Source organism: Muscardinus avellanarius (assembly GCF_963383645.1).
Source record: "Muscardinus avellanarius genome assembly, chromosome: 20".
NCBI lineage: Eukaryota > Metazoa > Chordata > Mammalia > Rodentia > Gliridae > Muscardinus > Muscardinus avellanarius.
This window is the reverse complement of record NC_137806.1, coordinates 20086456-20104028: the sequence shown is the minus strand read 5'-3', so window position 1 is coordinate 20104028 and position 17573 is coordinate 20086456. Positions and strand designations below refer to the sequence as shown.

General features: G+C 50.9%; 1 protein-coding gene across 3 annotated transcripts in view; it reads left to right on the top strand.

Annotated features, from left to right (window-relative positions):
* Positions 1-1682: 1682 nt before the first annotated feature.
* Positions 1683-17573, top strand: part of CAMK1D (calcium/calmodulin dependent protein kinase ID) — a gene marked incomplete at both ends in the record, with an annotated part of 417729 nt that continues 401838 nt past the window's right edge. For all 3 annotated transcript variants that reach the window (XM_080717054.1, XM_080717056.1, XM_080717055.1), the window contains one exon: positions 1683-1774. In XM_080717054.1, the coding sequence (XP_080573180.1) occupies positions 1683-1774 (92 nt within the window). The remainder of the gene's footprint in view (positions 1775-17573) is intronic.

The following is a 17573-nucleotide window of genomic DNA, read 5'->3' as shown; positions in this document are numbered from 1 at the left end:
AGCTCGTGGGGGGTCACACGAGGGGCGGAAGGGAGAGCTGTCAGAACCGGGCAGAAGGTGCTGAAGTTTCCTGTTGCAGAAGCAGATTTCTTTTTTCCTTTTACAGATGAAACTGGAACAGTCCTGGGAAAATGGGACAGGTGTCCCCAATCAAGAGCCGGCTGTTTACTCAGCTTGGCAGAGGGGCCCTAAGGGAGGGGAAGTCTTGATACAAAGAGACTAAATTTTCCGATAGAGAGGCTGTCCCTGCCAACTGGGGACCCGGAAACCAGGGAGTGGGCACGGGGGCTGCCCTCTGACCGGTGGACAGCAGGATCTGGTAGGAAGTTGGGAAACGAGGGAATTCTTTGGGTTAGTTTCTCCAGCCGGGAGTAAAGGATGTTTCAAAGGACCTGCCCTGCCATCCGGGTCCCCACTAAGCCAGCTGAGGGGCGGCGGTGGGGGTGGTAAGGAGATGCCGCCCTCTCCAAAGGGAGTATGAGGCAGATGCCAACTTTCTACCGAGTCTCTGGCTTTGGGCTGAGGCCCCAGAGCGTCGGGAGGAGAGAGGCAGAAAGCAGGAGGGGCCACGTGTGAGCCCGGCCACCCGCTCCGGCCTGGGGACCCGCCAGCCCGCGCTGTCCCCCATCCACTCGCCACACCGCCAAATAACCCCAGGAGTTTGCATCCAAAGGGACCCGGAGGCAGTGTCTGGCGCGTCCTGCGCGTGCCCGGGTTCTCTCCCAGGCGGTTCCGAAACTGACGTGAGGCCGATTTTGGTGCAATGCGAATTAGCTCCAGCCTCCGAGTTGGGAGGGGACTGACAGGCCCCGGGAGCCCGGCACCTGGGCCTGGGTCCACGCCCACCTCCGTCTCCATCCCCGGGGCCGCCGCCCGTCGCCATAACAACCGGCCCCCGCCCGCCGGCCCGCCGGGCCAGCCGGGGCCACGGGCCCCAGCGCGCAGAGAGGGCGCCCCGCCCTGGGCGCCCCGTATCCGGCCGCCGCGCACCCCCACCTCCCCGGCGCTTCCGAGCGCCACGCAGGGGCGCCCCCTCCCGCCCGAGGAGAGAAAACCCGGGTGCCCCTGGTTCCGACCTCACGATAAAGCTCCCCCAGGGCCAGGGCTCTCCCGCGCGCACGGTCGCCCCGCACCTGCCGCTCCCCGCACCTGCCCGAGCCGTCCCGGGCGCACGGCCGCCGGCCATCGCGGCCCCGCGCGGCGCCCCCGCACCCCGACGCGGCGATCCCGGGGGGAGCAGGACATCCCCGAAGGCGGCCGCGCGGGAGGCGGGAGGCGGCGGGCGCGGGGAGGGCGGGGAGCCGCGGGCGGGGGCGGGGGCGGGGAGCGGGGCGGGCGGGGGGCGGGAGCAGCAGGGAGCAAGAAAGTAGCAGAAAGTGAGGCTGGCAGGCGGCGCGCAGCAGCGGCGAGCGCGGCGGCAGGAAGTCTGTGCCCAGCAGGCGAGCCCACCGAGGAGCCGGGAGGCACCGCGGCCGCGGCGCGAGGGCGAAGGAGGGAACTGCAGGAGAGGAGGCTCTGCGGCGGCCGCCGGGCGCCCGCATCCCGCGCCCGCATCCCGCGCCCGCATCCCGCATCCCGCGCCCGCATCCCGCGCCCGCATCCCGCGCCTCCATCCCGCGCCGCGCCCCCGGCGCCCCCTCCCTAGCGCGCCCCCGCCGCCGCGCCCGCCGCGCCCCTCTGCCATGGCCCGGGAGAACGGCGAGAGCAGCTCCTCCTGGAAAAAGCAAGCCGAAGACATCAAGAAGATCTTCGAGTTCAAGGAGACCCTCGGCACGTAAGTGGGCGCCGGGAGGCGCGGGTGGAGGCGGCCGCGGTGGGGGCACAGGCGGCGGCTGCCATCGCCCCCGCCGCGGAGGCGGGGTCCCCGCTCGCCCGCGGGCTCCTGGTCAGGCTCCCGCCCCCCAGACCCCCCGGGCGCCCCCGCCGCGTGGGCCCGAGCCCCCCCGGGGGGCACACTGCGGGGCGGGGCGGGGCGGGGGCCCACGCGGGCGGGCGGTGACGGTGGGCCGAGCGCGGGGGGTGTCGCGGTGGGCCGGCTGTGTGCTTTTACTCACCGGGTGTATGGGCGCGCCGTGTCCAACGCGAGCCGTGGTCACGAGAAAATCCAGCCTTCTCCTGTCCCGGTTCCTGCCTGCCATCATGCATTCGCGTGAAGTCGACATCACGTACCAGCTGTGGGCAAGACTTTGGATGGCCGCGCGGTTATGGAAGCGGGCGAATTTCGCAGTGTGCGGGGTCACGTGCGGGCAGAGCCTCACCTGAGCGTGTGCACAGCGCACTCCGGCCCAGCCCGCTCGCGCGGGGTGCGTGTCCCCGGGGGAGGGCTCGTGCTGTGGCCGTGCAGGCGATTCTCCCCGGGAAGGCAGGAGCCCGAGGCTGGTGGCTGCATCTCAAGACAGCAGAAATAATCGGAAGTCCGTGTTATGGGCGCTCGCGGCGGCGTGTGTGTGTGTGTGTGTGTGTGTGTGTGTGTGTGTGCGCGTGTGTGTGTGCGCGCTGCTCAGTTCGGCCGCGGTTCTCTTCCTGGTCAGGAGTTGGTTTTTGTTTTGTTTTGGAGCGCCTCAGATGGGTGGAGGAGCTGGTAGTGAAAGGCGCACATCGGAACTGCTGAATGAGTCTGAAGTTCAGGTTTCCCCTCCCCCATCGCGGCAGCTCCGGAGCATCTGCCGGTGTCTGTGCGTTCACACCTGTGCTCTGTATGAAATGAACCTTCTGCAGAGGGTCAGGGACCTGGCCTTTGGACCAGGAAGAAAACGAGGAGGCGGTCCATGGAGAAATCAGTTCGTTGTTGCAGCTCCTCTTTCTTTCCTTCCTCCCTCATCCCCTTGCTGTTTTTCTTTGGGGGGGGTGGTGGGTTACTTTTCCAGAACCCCGTTTTCAAACCCAGGTTGTCTTCTGCCATATGCCCAGGGTCTCCTACAGTTGTGAGTCATGGCCCCTCACCCCACGCCCTCATCTGCAGTGGGTTTCCCAGAGAGAAGCTGTGAACAGCCAGCTTCCCAAGGCAAGCTTGGATCCCTGAGAGATCACGCCTGAGATGGACTGGAATAGGTTCTCTAGGCTGCGGCCCCTGTGATTCTGGGGAGGGCACCTGTGGGCACTGACTTGCTCTCTTTGTCAAGTGAAACCAGAAAGGACTTAGATTTTTTTTTAAATAAATAACCCCGGCTAAGGGGTTCCTTTTGGTCAGAACTTTTGAAGACTGGCATTGAGGTTTATCCAGGCTTGGGGGTGTGATGCTTGAGATGTGCCGGTCACCAAAAAGCAGAGATTGTGCCTTTGCTCGGCATCCAGGGATCCATGGAGCCGAGGAAGACAGGATGGGAGAGAGAGAGTGGAGTCTCATGGCGTGTGTATATGTCTCTTTACATGACTCTTACCCCCATGGGCCCCTTTGCCTGCAGCCTCCTGGCAGGCTGATGCAGTCTTCTATTGACTTCCGCTTCCAACACATGCATTGCACCTCTGCAGTGGCCGGGCTGCTGAGGCTCCGTTGGCAAGCCTCCTGGGAGCGGCTCCTGCTGTAGGGTGGTGCTTGGGGGTGACTGCAGGTGGCTTCTGTCTCTGAAGGATGGAGTTTGCTTTATGGTGCTGGACTCAGCTGAGGCAGAATATCTTCTTGAACTCTGGCCCATTTCTGGTGAGCTTTCGGTGTAGATTTCCTCTAAGGTCCCTAAATGTCACCTTCTGTCTTGGAACTAATTTTTGGCCAAGGAACTTTCCATTGTAGTGCAGGGGTCCTAGAAGAGGGGTACAAAATGATCAAGATGTTCTTTATTCAATGACACAATAGTGATGATAGCCGTAGGTCACATGATACCAGGTGCCAGGCATTTATTCTGAGCACCTCATGTGTCTTACCTCATTTAAACGTCATGGCAATCTTCTGATGGAGGTGTTTGCTCTTATGCCCATCTTGAGGAGAAGGCCTTGGAGAGGTCAAGTGACCTGCCAGACATCGGCTGGCTGTTACGCGGGGTAGCTGATTTGAAAAATGAGGCAGAGAAACTCTTGATTCTCTACGTGGGTTTGAGCCGCTTGGTAGATTTTGGGAATGCAGATCCTTAATGATAATTTAACTTGGGCTGGGGATGTATAGCTCAGTGATAGAGCTCTTGCCTGGCATACACAAGGTCCTGCATTGATCCCCAGAACTGAAAAAAAAAAAAAATACACTTGACTTTAGCGTTTGGAAAGCTAATTTTAATAATAATGCAAATAAAACATAGTTATCGTGTAACCTATTCTCTCAATATGTAAGAATCTCAGAGCTTTTGGAATGTGAATTATCATGGTCTTTTTGGACTTGTTAGAAGCAGTCCAAGTTCAGGATGTTCAGGATATCTGTTTCACTCTGGGCCAAGCTGAAGGACCTTGGCCTGAGTTTTAGCATGCAGGTCACATTCTCTCCCTTCAGGGTGAGTTTTGAGTCCAGGCTTTTCTCTTGTAATCTATGCTTGAGTCAAAGGTGTCAACCATCGTAACTGGAGCCTTTTCCCAAAGACCTCTGCAGTTCCAGCCTTGGGGTTGTCACACCCTTACCGGGTCTCTAAGATGCTAAGACAGGGAAGCCCTGCAGGGAGCAAGGCTGTCAGCTTCCAGTGTTAAAAAGCTCCTAAAATAAAGCACTGCAAACCAGAGGAATGCTCTCTCGCGCGTTGGCAGACCTGTAATCTGATATTTGGCTGCCTCATCCAGGTGTCTTTCCTGGGAAGAACACTTACTGTTGGACGTTGAGGGTCATTTAGTCGGTGTGGTTAGAGGGTTGCAGGAGAGTGGGGCCCAGTGGGATTGAAGTCTGGCTCTGCGGATGGAAAAAGAGATGGAGGAAGCCAAGGCAAAGGACTGTGCAGGGTTGAGCGCACTTTGTGGTTTGGGCCCGGGCTGTCGTTGTACCTCTGAGTCAGCCTGTGGGGCTGGGGGAAACCTTTCAACCCGTGGGCCTCTCCACTTTAGCTTCTTTTGAAAGGGAATCCCAGACCGGAACTGTATTTCAGAATTAGGTGGTGAGACTTAATTACTGTTTATTAATCAGCAACATGTTTTCAGATTCTTGGCACACTGTGAGAGCAAATGAATGTTGTGTAACAGTAAATTAGGAACGTGAACGTTTGTGTTGGGGCCATCTCTGCTGTGGGTATCTCAGTGACTTCCCAAACAACAGAAACCTACTAGGTACCATTTGGAGACGTGCGTGGATTGGGAGAAAGCTTCGGTCTGGTGTCTAGGAAGTATCTCAGACTCCTGGAAGTCGACTCTGCAATTGCCAGGCTGTGAGATGCCTTGAGCAGAGAAAGCCTTCACACTGGGCACAGCAGTACGGTATCTCAACGTGCATCCTTTCCCCTGGAGTATGGAAACTGGCCTGTCCTAGAAAATGAACCTCCATCTCTGCAGGCTGGGGATTCGTGCTTTTCATGTAGACTGACCTATTGAAGTCATTACTGTTCGTAGGTCCAGGCTGGGCCAGCATGGTGGGGGATCTGGGCCTGGGTCCTGGGCCACTGAGGGGTGGTATCACTTATGGGCTGGTTGGCCACTGACCTATATTACCTTCTCCCTGTGTCAAAATCTCTAAAATCAAAGGGTGAAGACTAGATGATTTTCAAGTGCTCTGACAATCCTAAATTGTTGTGGCTCACCAGTGCCAGGAAGGCCCTTGTCAGTGTTTCCTGGGGGAGGGGGGCTTTCCTGGTGTGGCCAGGTGCATGCGCTTCTGTTCGGAGGGACATTTTTATGACAGTGCGGGCAGCAGAGTGAAACAGCTCACAACCAGCTACCTGATTTTGCATCGTGTCGATGGCAACGGGTCCTTTTTCATTAAATAAGTGTCTGCTGGCTGCTGCTTTAGGAAGAGCTTATGTGGACACTCCTGCGGGGCAGGCACAGTCTTTTTTCCCACTGGTCTCATACTCACGCCACTTGTTTTGAAATTGCTCAATAAATACACCTGTCGGACCTAGATGACGGACTCTCCAAAAGCCCAGATGGGAAACACTCGACTTTTCCTTTCTGGGGTGTATGCCTGTGAGTGAAGATGAGGAGGAGGAGGGGGAGGAGGGGGAGGAGGAGGGAAGAGGAGGAGGAGGATGGGGAGGGGGAGGAGGAGGGGAAGAGGAGGAGGAGGATGGGGAGGGGGAGGAGGAGGAGGGGGAGGAGAGGAGGAGGGGGAGAAGGAGGAAATGCGAAACTCCTTGAGGTGCTATATTTGGCTGTCTGATTTAATAGTATTTATTCTGAGATTGCTCAGAATTTTTTTTTCACGTGCAAGAAGCATTTGAAAGAATATTACAAAGAGAAAAATAGGGTTGGGAAGCCTTAGGTTCCTACCCAAGGGTAACCCAGCTGCAGCATTCTCTCTCATTACATTTCTCAGTCTTCTCGTTTGGAGGCATCATATAAATTCATCCATTAGACACGGTCTCTGGGACACCTGTTGTATCCTAGGCACTGGGGATATTACCTTGAACAGAGGGGCAAGGAGGCCTCCTCTCCTGGGGCTCACATTCTGGCAGAGAGCCCAACATTAAAACCCGTGAGGTAGTGAAGTGGATGGTGTATTTTCCAGTGTCGGCACCAGGGGGCAAGTCAGGCAGGGGAGGCAGGTTGGCAAGGGTGGGGATGGTCGGGGGATAGACCGGGAAGGCCTTGCCCAGAAGCTGATAATGTGAATTAAGATCCGAAGGACCCATGGGGATTCCTAGACTGTCCCAGTCAGAGGAAATAGCGAGTGCAGTGGCCAGAGGCAGGGGCTTGCCTGGCACTGTTGAGGCCTGGGGTCTTCAAGGCCAGCGTGGCTGGAACTGAGGGGGCAGTGGGGGCTGGACTAGGGGGTGGGGAGGAAGGAGGGCAGATCTGAGGAAGGGCCTTGGGCTCCAGTGAACACTTTGTCTCTTGCTCCCAGAGAAACAGGGAACAGAGCCGGGTGTGGTGGTGTGCGCCTGTGATCCCAGTATCTGGAAAGCTGAGAAGGGAGGATTGCAGGTTTGAAGCCAGCCTCAGTAACTTAGCTAAGACTCCGTTTCAAAATTAAAAAAAAAAAATGGGTTAAGGGGTGTAGCTCTGAGGTAGAATGCCATTGGGTTCAATCCCCCGTATCTTTAAATAATATTTATTTTATCATCTATATCACTATGATAAAATGAGCTAACCAGGCATGGTGGCACACGCTTGTAATCCCAGCATTTGGGAGGCTGAGACCGGAGGATCGCAGTTCTTGGATAGCCTCAGCTACTTTGCTACTCTTTGAGGCTCTTTGCAACTCAGTGAGACCCTGTTTCAAAATAAAGAATAAAAAATAGGGCAGGGGGTGTAGCTCAGAGGTCGAATGCCCCTGGGTTTCATCCTAGACCCCCCCAAAAAAGTAAAATGAGCTATTTTATTATATTAAAATATATTTTACACCGGGCATGGTGGTGCACATTTGTAATCCCAGCATTTGGGAGGCTGAGATGGGAGGAACATGGTTCGAGGACAGCCTCAGCTACTACTTAGTGAGGCCCTTTAGTTGTGAACTGACACCCTGTTTCAAAATAAAGAATAAAAAATAGGGCTTGGAGTGTAGCTCAGAGGTAGAATGCCCCTGGTTTCCAAAAAAATCATATTTTATATTAAATTTATATTATATAATTAATATTTTCTGGTGCTGAAGATTGAACCCAGGGGTGTTATACCTCTGAGCTACATACCCAGCCCTATTTTTTATTTGGAAACTGGGTCTTGCTAAGTTGCTGAGGCTGGCCTCAAACCTGCGTTCCTCCAGTCTCAGCCTTCCAGGTAAAAGAGATTACAGGTGTATGCTACCACACCCGGTTTATATTGTATTTTATATTAAATACATAAAAGAAATGAAAGTACCCACATATAAAATAAAAGAAAACGGGGAACAACGGAGGAGTGTGAGCAGAAGCATAACTTGATTTGACCTGTGTCTTCCGTCATCCCTGGTGTTGCTGTGTTGAGGGCGGACTGCCAGGGCTCGGGGCAGAAGTGGGGACCAGTTTGGAGGCTAGTGCCGTGAGATGATGATGGAGGAGCTGGAAGCAGTTGAGGATGCCTGGATGCTGGACAGATGCTGCAGGTAGAGCCATTGGGAGTTTCTGGTGGATTGGTCACAGGGTGAGATTCCCCAAGGATTGGGGGTTGGGAGGACCCCCAATGGTGGTTTTGTTCATTAGTTCCAAGAATATTCTGAGCACCCGCTCTCTCTGCACAATGGGGTTGTCTGTGCTCTGAGAAGCTCTGCAGTCTCCAGGGCCAGCTCACACCTTGCGCCTTCTGGGGTCCCCTGGAGAGGGACTCCCATATTTTTTTTTTTTTGGGTGGTACTGGGGGTGGAACCCAGAGGCTTTCTACCTCCGGGCTATACTCCCAGACCTTTTTTTATATTTTATTTGGAAACAGGGTCTCACTGAGTTGCCGAGAGCCTCACTAAGTAGCTGAGGCTGGCTTCGAACCTGTGCGATCCTCCTGTCTCAGCCTCCCAAGCGCGGGGATTACAAGCGTGCGCCACCACGCCTGGCTGGACTCCCACATTTTCAGGTGCAGTTGTGGGAAGGACTTCTGTACCTTCTCTGTGTCACAGCGAAGTCTGTGACAGGTTGGGGATTTTAGCAGCAGGAAGATCTGTACCTTTGTGTGAAAATGCCAGTTTGTGTTTTTAAATTACATCAGTAGGGGAAGCTAGATTACTTTGACAGGCAGGACTCTGACCTGTAACTCCACTTGACAGAAGCTCCTGCTGCCCTTCTCTTGGGTAGTATATTTTATATTTAGAGAGAAAAAGCTACATGTTTATCTTTTTTTTTTTTTTTTTTTTTTTTGGTGGCGATGGTATTAGGGATTGAACCCAGGGGTGTTCTACCACCCAGCAACACTCCCAACCCTATTTGTTATTTTTATTTTGAACCAGGGTCTCATTACATACTGGAGGACCTCACTAAGTTGCTGACGCTGGCCAAGAACCTGTGATCCTCTTGTTTTGGCCTCCTAAGTACAAGGTGTGCTCCACTACGCCCGGATCCAAATGTTTTTCTTAACTCGGAAAAGCTAATTAACCGCTGTGCCCTTCTTAATGAACACAGTGGGGTCTGGAAAATGGGACTCAGGGTTGAGCCAGTTCCCGGAGAGCCAACGTGCCCTGCCTAGGTTTCAAGCACCAACTTCTGGTCCAGGCAGGACAGCTGAGTGGACCATCTCTGGTGCCAGGGAACAGTTGTGTTCTCTCAGGGGAGGATTTTGAGGGTTAATTGAGTTCTTCTTTGGCTGGGTCTCCATAAATCCCTTTAATCTTTCCTCTCCCCAAATAAATCTCCTGAAATCCCCTTCAATCTCTCTCCTCCTGCTTCTCTTCTCTCCTCTGGGGAGGGCTTAGGCACTGGTCCAGCTGGGAATTGTCACGCTATTGGTCAACTTGTCTAAGGATGTAGCAGGCCCAGGACCTCATGTCTCCAATCCCCACTGCATCTCAGCTTCCACAGGAATCTCGTCAGAGAGCCCACTGGGGACCCATTTCTTTAGATCTTTTTAGAGATCGCCAATACAAGCCAGGTACCCCGGTCAGTCGACCCAGGTCGGTTGGTTTGTTGGTTTCTTTCTCACTTTTTCTTTCTTTTGTACTGGAGATTGAATCCAGGGACATTCTACCTCTGAGCTGCATTCCCCCAACCATTCTGACTTTTTTTATTTTGAAACAAGGTCTCTGTAAGTTGCCGAGAGTCTTGCTGAGCTGCTGAGGCTGTCCTCGAACCTGTGACCCCCTGGACTGAGCCTTGCAAATATTAGGATTATAGGTGTGTGCCTCCGTGCCCCAGGTTTCTTTTCTGACTTAATATGCCAATCCAGTGCTTATGTAGTTAAACCAGGAGGACACGCGGAGTTTGGGAGACATGCCAGTGCCATATTCCCCCAGTCTGGGTTGGTAAAGCCCCTTGATTTTCCATGATGTGGGAGATCACTTTTTCTTCAGGCTAGTTTTTATTAGATTCCACATCATCATCTTCATCATCACCACCACCATTATTGTTACCATTATTGTTTTGGTACTGAGGATTGAGCCTAGGGGCATCCTACCTCCCAGCTATACCCTCAGCCCTTTATATTTTACTTTAGGGTCTCACTAAGTTGCTGAGACTGGCCTTGAACCTGCTATCTCTTGTCTCTTGTCTTTGTCTCCCAAGTACTGCAATTGCAGGCATGCACCTGAATGATCTAGATATTATAAGACAGACCTTAAAAAAATAACCAGCCAGGCGTGGCAGTGCATGCTTGTAATCCCAGCATTCGGGAGGCTCCAGTGAGGCCCAGGGAAGCCTGCAGTTGAACACACAGGCAATCCTTTCTGTGGCAGACCATGTGCCTTCCATGTCTTCAGCTATTAGCTGCGTGTCTTGTGTTGTTGTTGTTTTTTCCCTAGTACTATAGTAGCAAGACTCAGAAACGCAAGGATGCTGCTCTTGGTTCTACACCGAATCTTGAGTCTAAGCCTTTAAGACAGTCTGTTTACTAGGCCAGGTAGGAGGAAATGGGAGGGAATGGACCGCTGGGTCTGGCACAGCTGTTCATAGCTGTGTACCCTGGATAGGCTCCTTAATCTTTCTGAGCTAAGATGGGGATAGAAGCTGCAGCCTCGCGGGGTTGCTGTGAGGGTTTAGCGACGTACAGGAGCTACGTAGCCCTTAGCTGGGATTGAATAAGCAGTAACTGTCATCCAGCTGTAGTTGACTCCCAAGAATGTCCAGGTTTGGCACTGGTGGGTAGAACATGTCGGAATCTGTTGGAAATTGATTTTTTTTAAGCTTTTGTTGCAAAAATATAGGGTGATGCAAAGTTGACCTCTCAAAAAATTGATTGAAACCACCAAACACAAGTCTTCACTCAGGCAGGGAAGAACAATTGCTGTGTGTTCTTCACGGTATAGCCCGGAGCTCAGAACCTCTGCACAGCAGGTGCTGAGCGGGCTGGGCGCGCTGCTTCCTGGCTGTGTGGCTGGAGTCAATTATTTTATGATTCTTAATTTTTGTGTGTGTAGTGCTAGAGATTGAACCCAGGAGCATTCTGCCTTCTCAGGTACACCCCCAGCTCTATTTTACTTTTAATTTTGAAACTAAATTGCTAAGGGCCTTGTTAAGTGACTGAGGCTGGCTGGGAACCTAAGCAACTCCTGTCCTCAGCCTCCCAAATTCTGGGATTACCACCACACCCAGTTCAGTTATTTTACCATTCTGAGCCCCATGGCCTCATCTGTAACCAGACGATGCTCAGATCTAATATAAGGGTTGCAGTGGAGATGGGATAAGGGTGCCCGAGAGCCTCTTAGAACAGTGTCTGTTGCCTGAGCCATGATCAGTAACCACCAGCCCTCTCTGTCTGGTCCCTGCTCTGCGTTTGCGGATTGGAGGGTACGGAAGCCATTCAACATGCACTCCCGGCAGGAGGCCATTCATGTCCTGTTAGCGTTAATGGAGACTCAGCCTGCAACATCCTCTGGGTCAGCTCGTGTGCTGGAGTGACCTACTTTGCCACACATCACAGGCTCATCCCTGCCTCTGGGTAGCTCAGCGGCTTTGCCTCTGTCCCTGAGCTGGGTGTGGAAGCCCCGTGCCCTCGCCGTCAGCTGGCTCACGCAGGTCCCGCAGCCACGGTCCTTCTTCAGCGCCAGCCTGCTTTTCTTTATTGCAGGATTGTTCAGCATTTCTTTCTTCCTTCTTCTTGACCATAATATTTTGATTTGATGGCTCCAGCCCCTCCCAGTGTCTTTCTGTCACGGAGTTGTGGAGTTTAAAAGTCTCCATGTACTGAAGGTATTTCCATGTTTGAGTGTTTTAGAATGGCAGTGCGCACGTCCGTCCGTGCCACAGAAGCACATGTAGCAATTTGCTTACAACTCTCCTGGGGGGCTGAGCATGGTGGGGCACATCTGTAATCTCATTTTCTGGGAGGCTGAGACAGGAGGATCACAGAGTTGAAGCCAGCCTCAGCAACTTAGCGAGGCCCTGGGGAATGTATCTCAGAGGTCAAACATTCCTGGGTTCTTCCCCATCCCCAGTACCCAAAATGACAAAACAAAACCCCAAACAAGCAAACAAACACACCCTTTCCTGGGGCTGGGGAATATCTCAGTACAGTGCCATGGGTGAGGTCCTGAGCTCCATCCCCAATCTCTTTCTGGGGTTTTTAGATTAAAGGCAGGAAGAAGATCTTAAAAGCTTTTAACTCCTCAGGTCACAGGGTATACAGATAAGGCTTGAGCTGATTTCCACATTGAGCGTTAATCTCTCTTTTCCTTTTCTTTCCTCCTTTCTTTCTTTCTCTCTCTCTCTCTCTCTCTCTCTTTCTTCCTTTCTTTCTCTCTTTCTTTCTTTCTTTCTTTGTTTCTTTTTTTTGGTACTGGGGTTTGAACCCCAGGGACACTCTACCTCTGAGCTATACCCCCAGCCCTATTTTACTTTTTATTTTGAATCAGGGTCTCACTAAGTTGCTGAGATGCTGAGGCTGAGTTGCTGAGGCTGACCTTGGACCTGCGATCCTCCTGTCTCAGCCTCCCAAGTACTGGAAGTGCCGGCGTGCGCCACCACCCTCAGCTGGTCTTTCTTGTTGACCACTCCATGATGGCTCTTTCAGTGGCCAGTCCCTGGGGTCAGGATTTCCTGAATCTCTGTAACGGACTGAGCAGGAGGACAGTGCCTCAGAGCGAACGTGGGTCATATTCTATTTTTTGGGTGGACAATCCTATGTCTTCCATGACCACAGCACACATCACTGGAACTGGTTTTACAATAAATAATAAATTGGATTTGATGCTCTGAACGGAGTCCTGAAGGTGTTGTGTTAATAAAACCTGATTTTCAGGTGACACTCTTGTCTGCCTCCCCTCAAGACTGTGTCCCCTCCCACCAGGGCCCACGGTGTTATGGGAAAAAACAAAACCAGAAAACAAACCCTGAGCCCCAAATCTTTATAGTCTTAGAAAATAGGGGGGTGGAAGAAAGTCTCTTCTCTGAGCCAGAAGGTCTTATGGAGGGAGCTACCAGACAGTGTCTTTGGCCCCCAAATATCTGTCCATTTATGGACCCAAACTTCCCTAACTTTAAAAACAAAATGATTTCTTGAAATCTGCTTTAAAACTTTGTACACATAAGCCAGGCGTGGTGGCGCACGCTTGTAATCCCCGCGCTTGGGAGGTAGAGACAGGAGGATTGCGCAGGTTCGAAGCCAGCTGCGCTGGCGTAAGAGACCCTGTTTCAAAAATATAAAATAGGTCTGGGAGTGTAGCCCGGAGGAAGAAGGGCTTCCAGGAACCCCAGAACCACCAAGAAAAAAAAAAACAAAACACCCCACAAAACTTTGTACACCAGATGTGGCCGTGCACGCCTGTAATCCTATTATGTGGGAGGCTGAGGCAGGAGGATCGCAGGTCCCAGGATAGCCTCAGCAAATAGTGAGACACTCATCAACTTAGTGAAACCCTGTTTCAAAATAAAAATAAAAAATAGGGCTGGGGGTGTAGCTCGGAGGTAAAATAGGTAGAATGCCCCTAGGTTCCATTCCCAGCACCATAAAAACAAACAAAAACTTTACATAGATACCTTGGAATAGGCCAGAGAATCCTAGTCATTCACTACATAGGTGATTTTAGGGAAAGTACTCTTCTCCAATATGTAAAAGAAATAGCATTTGGTTGGGAAGGGAGGGAAAATAACTAATTCCAGTCTTGGAGCTTCGAGGGGATGGAGAGGCCGATGGGCTGCAGACTGGGGAGCTGAGAGCCAGGAGTGACAATGAGAACAGTATATCAGGGCCGCGGGGAGCAGGACCCCAGCCCGTTTACATCCATCATTTTAACTAGGTGCTAGGTTTGAACCCCAGGCCTGTAAAACCACACCAATTCACACAAAAGGCGTATGAACTTGGTGCCCAGGATTGGCCTGGACCCCAGAAAGGGAGGGCCCTGTGTTGCCGCCCCGAGATTCCCTTCTCTCCCTCCTCTCCTGGCTCAGCCAGTCTTAGGCTCAGGCCAGGACCGTTAAAAGCACCGCTCAGCCACAGCGTGGACTCCAGGGCTTCTCTAGGCCAGAGCCACATCCGACATACTGTGGAAACTTGAGGCGATAACAACAGAACAGCTTAAAATGAACTTTTGGGATAGACTTTTATAGAAGTTGGGGGCTGCCTGAATGTGTCTCTTGGATTCCTTCTGCCCCTGTTAGCATAGTCTGTAAAAATGGAGTTTGTGGTTCAAGTAATGATTTTTAAAAAGTTAGATTTCTATGGATCTTTTATTCCCTTGGATAACTGGGCTCTAATAACAGTCATTTGAAGGTTATTTTCTTTTTTAAAGATTATGGTTAAAAATACAGGTGGTGGCGCATGCTTGTAATCCCCGCAGTTGGGAGGCTGAGACGGGGGGGCGGGGGGGGACCGCACAGTTGTGAAGCCAGCCTCAGCTACTTAGTGAGACCCTGTTTCCAAATAAAGTATAAAATAGGTCTGGAAGTATAGCCCAGAGGTTCCACCCCCCAGTACCACAAATAAATAAATAAATAAATAAATAAATAAATAAATAGTACATAGCATAGCTGGGCGTGGTGGCACACATTTGTAATCTCAGCACTTGGGAAGCTGAGACAGGAGGATCACAATTTCTAGAAAAGCCTCTGAAACCTACTTAGACCTTGTTTCAAAACAAAAAAAAAATGAAAAGGGCTGGAGGTGTCGCTTGAAGGTAGAACGCCCTTGAGCTCAATCTCTAGTACCACACACATACACACACGAATACATAGCATGAAACTCTCCATCTTAACCATTTTATGTGTACTGTTCAGTGATATCAAGAATATTCACCCTGTTGTGCGACTATCACCGATGTCCATCTTCAGAACTTTTCTTATTCCCAAACCAAACCTCTGTAGTCATTAAACAATCACTTTCTCTTTCTTCTTACCCCAACCCTTTGGCAACCGCCATGCTACTTTCTGTTTGTATGAATCTGCCTACTCTGAGTACTTCATGTAGAGTAAATTATGCAAAATTTGCCCTTTTGTGTCTGTTTTATTCTGCATAGCACATCCTCAAGGTTCACCCATCTTGTAAGCAGGGGTCAGAATTTTCCAAATTTTCAAGGCCAAATAATATTCTATTGTATGGGCAGACACATTTTGCTTATCCATTCATTTGTCAATGAATTGTTTCCACCTCTCTCTTGGCTGTTGTGAATAGTACTGATATGAGCAGGGATGTACGAGTCTCTCCTCAAGACCCTGTTTTAAATTTTTTTGAGCAATTGCTGGATCATATGGTTGTTTTGTTTAGCATTTAGAGGATTGTTTTCCAAAATTATACAGTATTTTTCAGCTTGCAAAGTGGTCTTTCCTTCCCTCCATCCCTCTCTTCTTCCGTTCTCTATTTTCTTTCCTTTTGTGGTACTGGGGATTGAAGTCAGGGGCATTCAACCTTTGAGCCACACCTATTTCATCCCTATTTCATTTTTTATTTTGAAACAGGGTTTCACTAAGTTGCTGAGGACCTTGCTAAGTTGCTGAGGCTGGCCTTGAACCTTCAATTTTCCTTTCTCAGCCTCCCGAGTCATGCGCCACCTCACCTGGCCATCCAAGATTCCTTCTGATTCTTTGTACAGCTCTGTGAGGGAGCTGTGGTTTTACAGATAAGACAATGGAGGGTTGAATGACTCAGGTTAAGAAGTTGGTAAGAGCTGGGCATGGTGGCGCATGCTTGTAATCCCAGTGCTTGGGAGGCTGAGACAGGAGGATTGCACAGGTTCAAAGCCAGCCTCAGCTACTTAGTGAGGCTTTCAGCAACTTAGTGAGACCCTGTTTCCAAATAAAATTTAAATAGGTCTGGGAGTATAGCCCGGAGGTAGAAAGCCCCTAGGTTCCATCCCAAATACCACCAAAAAAAAAAAAAAAAAAAGTTGGTAAGTGGCAAGTGGAAATTTAGGAGTCTTCTGACTTCTAATAAAGTGCCCCCTCTCCCCGTATCGTACTGCTAGCGAGCTGGTAGGTGGAGTGGATGGAAGGGAGAACTGATTATAGGCAAAACAAAACAAAACAAAACAAAGACCCAAGTCTCACCTGTCTGTGGTTGCTCTGTGGCGTGGAGGGGAGACCACTGGAGTCGGTGTGTGTGGGAAGGAAACTCTGAGCCATATTTCTTGCTGATTACCATGGTGGAAATACTCTACCATGGGTGCAGTAAAATATTGAGATACCAATAATACCAAATGGTAAATATCCACAACCCTACTATACCCCACACGTCCCCACCACTGACCTTCGGGGCCTGGGTGTGGGATTTCAAGCTCCCCATGGCTTCACAGTCTGCTTGGAGAATCCCTGAGTTGGGCTCTCAGGAGCCGGATGGAGGGGATCTGGTATACCACTCAAGGAAGAAGAGCCAGGAGCTCCGAATCCTCGTTCTAGCTCCTCCACTTAAGGCCTAGAGTCTTGGCCTTCTCCTCTCTGGGACTTGACTACCTTGTTTGTCGAATTTAGATAATTACACCTGAATTATACCTGCTCACATTTCAGGTTCTTTATAAGTCCCTAAGGAGATAGGCATGTGTGAGGCTTGGTGTATACAGTGAGGCCTAATACAAACAGAAGGCATTATTATCTTATGAAGATTATAGCTTTAATAGTATTCCTTTCTTGGGGCCGAGGATGTTACTCAGTAGTAGAACGCTTGCCTAGTATGCTCGAAGCCCTGGATTTGATTTCCCGCAGCACTGGGAGAACTCTTTTCTCATTGATATTATTTTGGAACCCAGCAATCATCTTTTGGGTAGACTTCCTATAGAAGTTGGGTCATATGTTGAGGCTGAATATATAGGTGCCAAGAGAATCCCTGGAGTGTCATAGTGTATTTTATTTGACTCTATTCAGGGGTTATGTTCTTTTCCTTCTCGCGGTTGAAGTGATTGGTACCTTAGGAGAACTTCTTAAAGAAATTATAAAAGCAATCTCTCTCCTAGTAGAGAATTTGAAAAGTATGGAAGGATATCGTCTTAGTCTATTTTCTGTTGCTATAATTGGATAGCACAGACTGGATGATTTATAAAGAAAAAAGGTTACGTAGCCCACCATTCTGGAAATCCATAGCACTTGTGTGTGCTTGGCCTCTGGTGAGGACCTTCTTGCTGGTTCAGGTCCTTTGTGAAGTCCCGAGGCCTCACAGGGTATCAGATGGCGAGACAGAGGGGATCTTTATTTTGTTTTATAAAGCCACTATTGCAGTCATGGGGGCCCCACCCTGATGAGCTCATCTAATCCCAGTCATCAGCCAAAGACCCCACCTCCAGATACCATTAACATGTGATGTCATGGATTAAGTTTCCACGGATGAATTCTGGGGAATGACCTTAAACCATGGCAGGTCTACAGAAGGCAGTAAGAATGACTGGCCTATTTGCTCCTGGGCAGTCAGTGCTACCAGAGGGTTGAGTGATCCCAGAAGATGCCCCCAAAGTCAACGATGGAGGTAGACCTGTGGGCAGTGGGGCTGTGGATATTTACCAGTTGGTATTACTGGTATCTCCATATTTTACCAACGAGCGTGGC